Source organism: Astatotilapia calliptera, chromosome 4 (genome assembly GCF_900246225.1).
Source record: "Astatotilapia calliptera chromosome 4, fAstCal1.2, whole genome shotgun sequence".
NCBI classification, from domain to species: Eukaryota; Metazoa; Chordata; class Actinopteri; order Cichliformes; family Cichlidae; genus Astatotilapia; species Astatotilapia calliptera.
The window spans coordinates 22,376,249-22,387,156 of NC_039305.1; the positions used below are offsets into that span (position 1 = coordinate 22,376,249).

The 10,908-nt window shown below is 44.5% G+C and overlaps 1 protein-coding gene across 4 annotated transcripts in view; it reads left to right on the forward strand.

Annotated features, from left to right (window-relative positions):
• Nucleotides 1-10,000, forward strand: part of LOC113021066 (trinucleotide repeat containing adaptor 6A) — a 35,025-nt gene extending 25,025 nt beyond the window's left edge. For 3 of the 4 annotated variants that reach the window (XM_026165489.1, XM_026165491.1, XM_026165490.1), the window contains 18 exons: nucleotides 579-722; nucleotides 2,655-2,840; nucleotides 2,984-3,144; nucleotides 3,278-3,355; nucleotides 4,357-4,524; nucleotides 5,157-5,306; nucleotides 6,105-6,224; nucleotides 6,337-6,465; nucleotides 6,610-6,684; nucleotides 6,777-6,951; nucleotides 7,185-7,325; nucleotides 7,527-7,697; nucleotides 7,782-7,922; nucleotides 8,007-8,114; nucleotides 8,235-8,462; nucleotides 8,701-8,771; nucleotides 8,891-9,030; nucleotides 9,298-10,000. In XM_026165489.1, coding sequence (XP_026021274.1) covers nucleotides 579-722; nucleotides 2,655-2,840; nucleotides 2,984-3,144; nucleotides 3,278-3,355; nucleotides 4,357-4,524; nucleotides 5,157-5,306; nucleotides 6,105-6,224; nucleotides 6,337-6,465; nucleotides 6,610-6,684; nucleotides 6,777-6,951; nucleotides 7,185-7,325; nucleotides 7,527-7,697; nucleotides 7,782-7,922; nucleotides 8,007-8,114; nucleotides 8,235-8,462; nucleotides 8,701-8,771; nucleotides 8,891-9,030; nucleotides 9,298-9,646 — 2,735 coding nt within the window. In that variant the 3' untranslated portion in view covers nucleotides 9,647-10,000. The remainder of the gene's footprint in view (nucleotides 1-578; nucleotides 723-2,654; nucleotides 2,841-2,983; nucleotides 3,145-3,277; nucleotides 3,356-4,356; nucleotides 4,525-5,156; nucleotides 5,307-6,104; nucleotides 6,225-6,336; nucleotides 6,466-6,609; nucleotides 6,685-6,776; nucleotides 6,952-7,184; nucleotides 7,326-7,526; nucleotides 7,698-7,781; nucleotides 7,923-8,006; nucleotides 8,115-8,234; nucleotides 8,463-8,700; nucleotides 8,772-8,890; nucleotides 9,031-9,297) is intronic. The other variant, XM_026165492.1, reaches the window with a different exon arrangement.
• Nucleotides 10,001-10,908: the final 908 nt, after the last annotated feature.

Sequence of the window (10,908 nt, forward strand, 5' to 3'; positions counted from 1 at the left end):
CTATTTGCATTAAATTGCAGGCAGTGTCTCAGGCATTTGTTGTTGTGTACAACTATTTACAAAACAACCAGGTGTCAAAAAAAAACATGCCACACAAGTTATTTGTGCCACTCCAAAAGAAACATTTCCCATCCAGTTCCAGGGTGTGTCTTATCTTCAATCTGCCTTTGGTGGCTTTTTGGCAAGCATCTGTGACATTTAGTAGTCGCCTCATTGTTTTGACGCACAACAAAATCAAACAAGTAGACTACACACCAAGCACAGAACATGCACACTAACTGTACACTCCAAACACTCAAAATGTCACAAATCTCACATTTCAACACTCGAAATCGATATGGCTCTTTTGCTCCCACACCTTTCTCTTCTTCCTAAACAACCAAATGCCATGTTGTTGCCATGGGAATTATTTGCCGCAAGTCTGGTTTTACTTGGTCTGTCAGCACAATTTAAACTGATTTATAGTTTCAAGTCTGCACTTTTGACACAAGTTGAAACGGAGACTTTAGCTTTGTTTCCACTTAAAAAAATAAAATAATAAATGCAGCTGATAAAATTGTATTTATTTTCCCTCCTAGGCAAATACAGCGGTGGGTCTGTCAACATGTGGAACAGGACTGGTCAACCAGACCAGGAAGCTGTGGGCCCCTCCCCTCAGCACCAGTCCCACCCAACCCACATGTCAATGCAGCATGTTAACCAGGACAAAAGCTCCGGTTCTGGTAGGTTGGATAATGTTTGCACACCATATGAATACTCACGCACAGTTGTGGCTTTTACATTCCTGACTGTGAGAACAGGAAAGGACTGTGCATAGAAGAATGCATGCACGTGCCCAGACAACATTAAAACAGGTGGAAACATCGGTACACCACAGACTCGCACTTTTTCATTGTGTCGTCTATTCACACAAAAATGTGGTTTGCCAGGTTACAGCATATATTATTAATCACATATTCCACTTTATTTTAGCCAGAGTGGAAACTTATCATCAAAATGTGCAAATTCTTGCACAGATTGTCTTTGAGTTTTTAAAAAAATATATTAATGTGATTTAACACCTACGTCAGGAGCCTGGGGCAGTATTTAAAATGGTAGAAGTGCAAACCTCGTCATGGAGTCTGTAAGAGAGGAACAAGGCTAACCCAGACTCTCATTAAGATGGATAGAAGAAGTCCTAAAAGGGTTGAGAAAGTGCAAGCAAAACCAGTGTAAATACACGCGCTCACAAATATATACAAAGGCATACACCAATTTACACAGAAGCATGGCTGGAGACCAAACACGTACAGTCATTCCCTCCCATTTTCCCTACAGTGTTGTCTGTGTTGAAGGCTTTTTGAAAAGCCAGTTGAGTCATCCCTTTGGAATGCTAAGAGCATCGATTTTTCTCTTCTCTCATTCGCCTTTTTTTTTCCCTTCCCTCCCCCCTCCTCCTCTTCTTGTTCACCCGCCAATTGTGCTTGCTATAGAAACGCAGGCTTTTGATGGGTTTCAGGAAAAGAGAGTTAGAGAGACCGTGAGTAGCACAGGAGATGGTCTGCTGACTTGGAAATAGGACAGGTTCCAATGTGAGATGGGAAAACTAAAACGAGTAGGAGAGCTATTCTATGGAAGGGGCCGGAGGAGGAGAAAAGGAGGGGGCTGTTTAGGGTTATTCAAGGTTTCTGGTTTAGTGAGCTAACTGGAGGCGCTAAGTGGATGTCTGGAAAGGGTGGGACCCTCTCCCTAGCTACTGCATTGAGAAAATTAATTTATGGGTCTTGATTCATCTTAATTTCAGTTATTACCTAGTGAAGTAAAAAGTCTGGGTCACTTAAAGGAAATGATCAATAAATGTAGCTAAATTAGACTTTCATGGTGTTGCAAAATGTACGTGTAATCAAACAAAAACAGATGCTCAGGCTTATTCATACACACTTGCAAACACACACTGGTTAAAATTTCCTCTGAGTCCTTGTATCAGCTGATGCACTCAAGTGGACAGGGATGGAGTGATAGATTGGGGGTTATTGATTGGCAGTTTGTGTGTATTTGTGTGATGTGCTTGTTTGTGGCTACATGTATCTACCTGTTTGTGTCAGTCTGTCCTCTTGTGTGTGTATACGTGCATATGTGATGAACAAGCCAAGTCAGATGCAGGACATCAGTGCCAGAGGCCACCCCATGATCTGTCCTATTTTTACAGGGAGGTATCCCTGGCATCTCCCCAAACGTCTCCTGTGCAGGGAGAAAGTAACGGGCCTGGGTGGTCGGCTGTAACAAGAGCCTTTTGAACTCATACGTGCCCTTTCTTGAGCATGCATTCTGTTACATTTCAAAGGGTATAATGTCCTGCAATGACACGTGCATATCCACAAGCGTGGAAGAAAAACACTGCTTACATAAGTGAGTGGATATAGGGTTCCCCAGGGAGTGTTGCTCTAAGCTCTGGTCTCCAGTTTCAGCTAAGTGGGGAGAAATCTATATGAATTGCAACATTATCGTACATTTGGAAAACAGGTTGGGTCTTGCCACCTTTAATGTGATGCAGCCCACTTTCCCACTGGCCTAACATTGGAATTGTACAAATGTTAAATAGTGTTTAAGTACATCAAGTAGATTGAACCACAGAAACTGTACCGTCATAGTGATCATCTCATTTGTTCCTTCAGGTTGGGGTGAGCCATACCCCCAACAGAAGGAATCCGCATCATGGGGGGAGCCTAGTGCTGCTCCGCCTGTGACTGTGGACAACGGGACGTCTGCCTGGGGAAAGCCCAATGACAAGAGCTACAGTTGGGGTGACGGCAGGGATAGCAGGGAGTCTGGGTCAGGATGGGGCAGTCAGCATAAGTCTGGTATGTGCACAAAGCAAACCCTACAAACATCTGATTGCAACATCTGTAGATAATAAGCAGTCTGGTGTGACTAAAGTGTGGCAGAAAAGAGGTGAATTTACTTGCTAGTAATCTATTTCTACATCTCCCTCCCTTCATGATAGCTCCAGGTCCCAAGCGCATGGACACATGGTGTAGTGACGAGATGGGAAATAGCTGGGACCAGGAAGAGGAAGTGGAGATCGGCATGTGGAGCAACAATCAACAGGACAGCAGATCCCATGACCAAGTCACCTGGAACTACAAGCATAAAAGCTCTACTAAGGTACATTTATCTCATCTTTGCACTTTTTTCTATTTGAAATGAGGCCATTTAATAAAGGGATGGAGTCTTCTTTATTTATTAGAAGTTTTTAAAGCCGTCCTAACAGTGCTCCCCTCTGTCCACTCTGTTTCAGATGAACAAACCAGTCAACAAACAGGATGATCCCTGGATGAAACCCTTCATCGGCCAGTTCAGCAGCATGAACTTCTCTGTAAATATTATTAATCATTCAGTTAAATATTCCCTGTGTTTGTGTCCCTCTAGCACACACGGAGCTATTGATAACTTTCTTAATGAAAGTAGTGTTTCGGAAGCAAAAACAGAAGCTGTAAGTACAGAGGAAAGCTTTCTATTCACTATGAGACACTCGTTAAGTTAGTTTTCCACCAGATGACTAGGGCTGTGCGATATGACCAAAATCTCATATCCCGATATAAGAATTCTATCGTCCCGATAACGATATAAATCACAAAAATGTAACATTTTCTGTAAATTCTGTGAATCTCGGGCAGCTCGACTTGTGGGAAGTGTTTCCAGCTGGGCGTCATGTAGCTGGAGTCGAGTGTTTTAACCGATGCATGAAACTATACATTTTTAGACATAAGTTGTAAAGGCCGCTGTTTTCTTTGTGATTATTTATTACACAGCCTGTTCTAACGTTTGAGTTTAAGGTTTATTTTTTAGCACCTGGCGGCTCTTTTTTTTAATTCTCATCCATAAATAATCTGCTCTTTCACATGATTCAGTTTATTTTGAAAAGTCTCAACAGGATCTTGAGCTTTATTGTGAAAGATTTATGTGGAACATAAACAAGCGGACACGCGATGCTGTTACCGTTGTTGTTGCTAACCACAACGCATAAAAACAGGCGCTTGTCCGTCCGTAGTGTGGTTATATAAAATACAGAGAAAGAGAGAACTTAAATGAATAGAGCCACTACAGTGACCATCAAAACGATGAAAAAATATTGCCGTAAACAGTTTATTTTGCGACACCACGAAACAAACGATAGCGTAAAATGAAACAATAGACGCTTTTATATCGTCATCCGATATATATCGTTACATCGAACAGCCCTACAGATGACTCATGTCTACGTTAAAGCATGCTGAAGTGTTTGGTTTTTCAAATGTAATAAGCCCTGATTCAAAGAATGCAAGATTTATGCTGTTCCGTCTCCGTAATCACATTTTCTTGGCTTCGTTCTTGCAGAGGGACTCCCCTGATGACTCCATTAAGACTGGAGCCGGGATGGTGCAGGACAAGCGTATGGACATGGGCAGTATTGGGGACTTCAATGGAGTTATGGGGAAGAATTCTGGGTCTCGGCACCACCTCCACAAGGACTCCACCATGGATCGCAGTTCTTACTATGACAAGGTATGGAGAAGCATGAGCGGAGTTACATGTACAAGGTGTATTCTTTCCGGAGCTGTGCTGTATATGCAGGCTTGAGGTAAATAACTGGTTCTCATAAAGGGCAATGTCTTAGTCTGCTGTTATGGTGGGGTAGGTGTAGAATGAAGTGTGCCTCTGGCTGTACAGTGCCTCACAGTGGGGGTTTTAATGCAGTGCAGCTTGCTGGTCTAAAACTAGTGTTTTATTTCACTCTTTCCTCATCATGTTGTATCATTATCACTAGAAGCAAGCACATGTCAGTACAAACTGTTCCGGCTCAGTTTGGCTTGCTGCGTTTCCTTTAGCACAGTGTGCTCCTTCTTATTAACTCTTATTTCATCCTGCTATCTCGTTTCTACCATCACGTCCTTATTTTTAGCTTCTCATTCTTCTCGTACCTCTTTTGCTCCCCACACTGTCCACTCCCTGCAATTATTTCCTTCATTTCCACACATTTGATTCTTTCCTCGACCTTCAACTTGTCTTTGGTTTTGAAAAAAAAAAATTAACTTTCTTCTTTTTCTTCCCTCTCTGTGCTTCTTTTGCTGCTGGTGTGCTTCCTGTCCCTGTGTGCTTACCGTCCATCTGCTGTGCACCTGGCCTTGCTTCTGCAGCTTTCACCCTCTGCTTACGATATCCCAGCTTCTGATGAACTCTCCTCCAATCAAAGCATGAGCCTTTCCCCCTCCAATTCTGCTCAGTCTGTCTCTTGTCTCAATTCTGGGCCGTCTGCTTCCCACTCTAGTTCTGGGGCTGCTGGGCAGGTGAGTGGAGAAGAATGAAGAGAGAGTTGTCTTGAGACGTTAGAAATTCCCTGTTTGATATGAAGATTTTTCACTTGATGCGAAGAAAGAATTAAATCAGTGATTTTTCCCCTGCTCACATGGGTAATACCAAAGCTTTGCCATTATTTTTAGGTTGGGGCAAGACTACCGGTGGCAGTCTTCCCTTTGAGCAGCAAAGAATACAAAGCTGTGTTTCCACCAGAAAAGTGTACACAGAGCACTGCTGGGGGGTTAATGATGCTCTGTTCTCCCGCAGTACTGCTTATGGTGTGGGACAGCTGTGTGATGAAGTCCTAACCTAAGACATCAGAGAGAGAGAGATGATTGGGGGGTGATCAAACTTTTTCAGGCAGTTATGGTTAAGAAAATGCCGACAGCAGGCTGCTTTATTAGTAACTTTAACGATATTAGCCTGTTTAGAAATTATGTTTATCCACAGCATGGGCTCTATTTATGCCTGGAATAATTCAACAACCGTGGTAATAGTGGTGGAGAATTCCCACTTTAACTCTGCTCCAGAGAAACTGATGTTGGCTCTGAGCCTCATCCATAAAAATAGCTCTCTTTTTGTAATGGTGTGCCCTCTAGTGGACGTCATGGGATATTCAAATGGTGGGGGAGGTTTTTTGTTTGTTTTTCTTTCTTATGGCAAGTTTTGACTGCACACAAGCGTCTAACCTTGTGTGGTTCATTCTCATTGTTTGTCAGGGTTGTTTCTACACTGTTTTACATTTTTCTTCTTTGTTGTTTTGTCTCCCCCCCCCCCCCCCCGATTAGAATGTAAACCCAATGTTGGGCGGCAACACCGTAGCACAGGGCCGAGGTGGCCCCCAGTCCCAGCCCCCTCCTCAACCCAGTCTTCGTAATCAAGTGCCTCCACCCATCCTGCCCGCTCAGGTACCCCACATAAAAATAAAACGCACAAAAGGTCACACTCAGAGTGAGTTCTTGTCTCTGTTACTCCTGATTGTTTTCCAACACTCAGTCCCAAATTGTTGTTGTTGTTCAGGTTCCTTCATCCCTGTTGAAGTACCCGGGAGGCAATGGCGGTCTGAACCCTCTGTTTGGCCCTCAGCAGATGGCTGTTCTCAACCAGCTGTCACAGCTAAACCAGATCAACCAGATCAACCAATTACAGGTGAATACCGGCGGAAAAGAAGTGTATAGCTTTAGATTTTTATTTCTAGTTTTTACATGAAAACAACATGACAGAAATGGAGCCATAATTCCTAACTGTAACATTAACAACACGATGGGTTTACATTATTCTATTTCTCTGCAGCGTCTTCTCCTCCAGCAGCAACAGCAGAAGGTTCAAAGCCAGAGACCCATGCCTATGGGACGTCAGACTGAACAGGTGTGTGTCTGGGTGCTACTAAATTGCACTCGTTGTCCCAGTGGTCTTAGCTCCTTGGTTGCTTTCTCTAACCGTGCACCTTGTGTCCTTAGACACGTCCAATTGGTTCCTCTCCATCACCGATGCAGCCACCACGACACATGGACCCCTCGCTGCTGAAGCCGGCCGCGCCCCTCAAGCCGTACCTGGATAACTACATGTCCCACAGCACCCCTGAGATGCTGAAGGATGCTGCCACTCTTGGATCCTTCAGCAACTTCCCTTTAAGTAAGTCAACTGCTACTGCTGTTATTACAGATTAGGCACCCTAATCATAAACTAGTTTGACTGGGTGGAGAAGTGAGGTGATACTTTTTATTTGACACTTAAGACCTCAGATTTGTAAGAAGATGATCATGAGCAGGATAGATCTTGGGGATTACATTTTAGTTTTACCTTTTAAAATATGCAGAGAGTTCTTGATTATCTGTTGACATGTACTCTTCTGTCCTGTTTCTCAGACTTGAATTCTAACCTGAATGTACCCCTGGACATGGGTGTTGGTGGTGGTAGTGGTGGTGGAGTGAGCTATAAAGAGCCACCCCAGTCCAGACTGAAGAAACTTTGGGCTACCGACCCTCCGGAGCAGACCAGCAAACCTGGTACAGACAAAGCATTTAGTTTGTCACACTGCATGCTGTGGTATTGTTTGGCTTTCTGGGGGAGGTATCCATGAGGTGTTTACTATGTAAACAGTGAAAAAATATTGGTCTTTAAAGTGACTAAAGCATCCCCACACTTTTTCTCACTGCATACTTTAAACTCTGGCTTTAATGGTTTATATGTTTGTGTTTGTCCCACAGGTGCTATGTCGTCTGGGCTGCGTCTGGAGGACTCCTCCTTCTATGACTTAATTTCTCCTGGCCCCTCTCCCCTGAGTCCTCCCGGCCAATCAATGGGCTCGGTGGGCGATGGCTGGCCACCTCGTGCCAACTCCCCCCCGCCCCATGGAAACACTGTCACCTGGCCCCCAGGTACAGACGCCTTTAAATCCACCAGAATCCCCGAAGTGTTTGCGTTGAACCCTGCTGATGTCTGCCTGTGTTTTTTGTTCTCAGAGTTCCGGCCCGGGGAGCCTTGGAAAGGTTACCCCAACATTGACCCTGAGACTGACCCATATGTGACCCCCGGCAGTGTCATCAACAACCTCTCCATCAACACCGTCCGCGACACAGACCACCTCAGGGACAGGAACAACGGTAGGCCACGCACATGCCAGATCCCTCCCAATAACTGTAATGGTAGCACAGACCCACACTGACCCCTCCTGCTGATGTTTCCAGGGCCATCCTCATCACTGAACACCACGATGCCTTCTAACAGTGCCTGGTCATCCATTCGTGCCTCCAGCCACAGCGGTTCCCTCACCAGTACAGCACAAAGCACTTCAGGTGTGTAGTTTGGCTCTGCTTTAGTGAAGTTTAAATGTTTTCTTTACCTTATTTATTTATTTATTGTAAACTTGAAAATCTTTGTTAAACGGGTTTTGTTTTTCTGCTCTCGCCTTGCAGCCAGACCCAGTGAGTCAAAGTGGTCTCCCGGCAGCAGTGTGTCAAACTCCTCCCTAGCTCATGAGCTTTGGAAGGTCCCCCTGCCTCCCAAGGCGCTGTCTGTGGCGGCCCCCTCCAGACCACCGCCTGGCCTCACCAGCCAGAAGCCCAGCCCTGCCTCCTCTGGCTGGGATGGCTCTGCCCTGAGGCTGGGGGGCTGGAGCACCGCTGAGTCCAGATACACACCTGGTAAGAGAAGCACACCCTTTAACCTTAATTCCATGCTGCAAAATGAGCAGAACAGACTTTGGGGTTGTTGTTTTTTTTGTTTGTTTTGTTTTCAAAAGATTTCAAGACTGTATAGAGAAGCTTGCGATAAATTTTAAAATGCACGGCTCCTCTCCTGTGCAGCCTCAACTTGACCACAAAACCAGCTTTAGCATCCTATCCCAGCTGATGATTGACTCTATGGTGTATGTATTGACAGGTTCCAGTTGGGGTGACAGCAGCAGCTCAGGGAGAACCCAGTGGCTCGTTCTGAAAAATCTCACACCTCAGGTAGTTGTACTTTCATTCTGTTAACGTTATCACAATCATTACTTCCATGTTTTTTCACATATTTTTCACCTCTTATCACTTCCCGTGTTTAACTCAACTTTTCTTTCCCCTTCTTCCAGATTGACGGCTCTACATTGAGGACTCTGTGTATGCAGCACGGCCCTCTGATCACATTCCACCTCAACCTGCCACATGGTAACGCTGTGGTATGCTACAGCTCCAAGGATGAGGCCACTAAGGCCCAGAAGAGCCTGCACATGTAAGACCATCACACGCAAATATGGGCACTTCTTACTTTTATTTATTCAGCTTCTCTTAGAGCAGATGACCTTGAATAAAAACAGGCTGTTGATGCCAAATTAACTTGTCATAGACAGATTAATCACAGATTTGTTTGACACTCAGCCAGATGTCCCCTTTACAGATAACACATGCATTCTTCCAGGCATATAACCCCCCCCCCCCCCCCCCCCCCCCCCCCCAAAAAAAAAGTCTCACTCTTGTCTAACCTGCTCTGTTTCTACAGGTGTGTTTTGGGGAACACTACTATTCTGGCTGAGTTTGCCAGCGAGGAGGAAATCAGCCGTTTCTTTGCACAAGGGCAGTCAATGGCCACTCCCTCCTCTGGCTGGCAGACCCTCGGCTCCTCTCAGAGCAGAATGGATCAGTCTCACCCCTTTCCAAGCCGCGCTTCTGAACCCAACCAGTGGAACAGCAGCGACCTTCACAGCTCCTCCCTCTGGGGTGGGCCCAACTATTCCAGTAGCCTGTGGGGGACTCCCAGTGGCACCGAGGCAGGGAGGATCAGCAGCCCTTCTCCAATCACCTCCTTCCTCCCAGTGGATCACCTGACAGGGGGCGGGGACTCCATGTGAGCTGCCCGCCAGTGAAACGGGCTCGGGGAAGGGTCAGTAGAGAATTATCAATAATCAGCAGAATAGAGACACAAATGTAGTTCTATAAATGCAATGGCACTAGTTGGACTCCTTCTCATTTACAAGATATTCAACAAAACGGGGTCTCCCCTGTGGAAAACAAGTTACGTTTCTCTCTCTGCACATATGTCCACTTTGTTTTAGCCCAAAAACATATCAGTCGGAATACTTGAATCATGCAGGCCAATTCTATAATGTGAACGGATGGATATTTGCCTCCAGGTAGTGCTCTTTCAGACCGAAAAAAAGCTTCAATCGAGCTCATTATTATTATTATATGTATTTTTTGTTTCTTTCGTCATGTTTATTTGAATTCCAATTCTTTTTAACATTTTATTTTTTTGTTTTACTTTTTTTTTTTTTTTTGCATTTGTTTGCTGACAATGTTGGAGTATGAGCTTTTTTTTAACTTTGCACTGAATGTGTTGTTTTTTTCTCAGTATAATCTGCAATATAGAGGGAGCAGCCAGTTTTTTCCAGTGTAGCTGTTTACTCATTGAGGTCCTTACTGTGTGTGTTTGTGAGAATTACTGTGTGTGTGCGCGCGAGCTGTGAATGAGTACGTGTGCGCTCCTCTCTGCCTTGGCACGCCTACCTTACTGCGTTGTCGTGGAGTTCAAGATCAACAGATAGTTAAAGAATTAAACCTGACTTAGGATGATTATCTGGTGATAGTTCAAGTGACATTAAAAGTATTGCACCAATTTTGTTTTAAAACTAAAGAAAGTTGAGCTCTGCAGTGCAAAGGACTGTAGCCGCAGCTGGGACTAGTAAGCCCCGCCCATCCTAATATAGGGAGGCGGGGGCTATCTAGCAAGCCCCTCCCCCCCCTTTCTCATTAGCCCCCTGGCAGGCAGGTTTTAGTGGGGGGGAGGGGGGGAACAGCACTTTCAGAATAGGCTTTCAATGTTTTGGAGGTGCCACACTGCAACCTCTTGTTTACAAGACTTGGGAGGCAGAAAGTGTGTTCATTCTTCATTTTAAAGAGAAGATGGAATAAAATTTTTAAAAAAAAATGCACAAAAAAAATTTCAAAACGCTTTAAAAAAAAAAAAAGATAAAAAATTTTAAAAACAGAAAAAGTTAAAAAAACAAACAAAAACAACTCTTACTGAGGATGAAGACGATGCTTTGTAACTCTGGGAATTCGGATCAGTGTTTTTTGGCCATGGCGTTGGTTATTTTGAACTATTCCTCTTTTT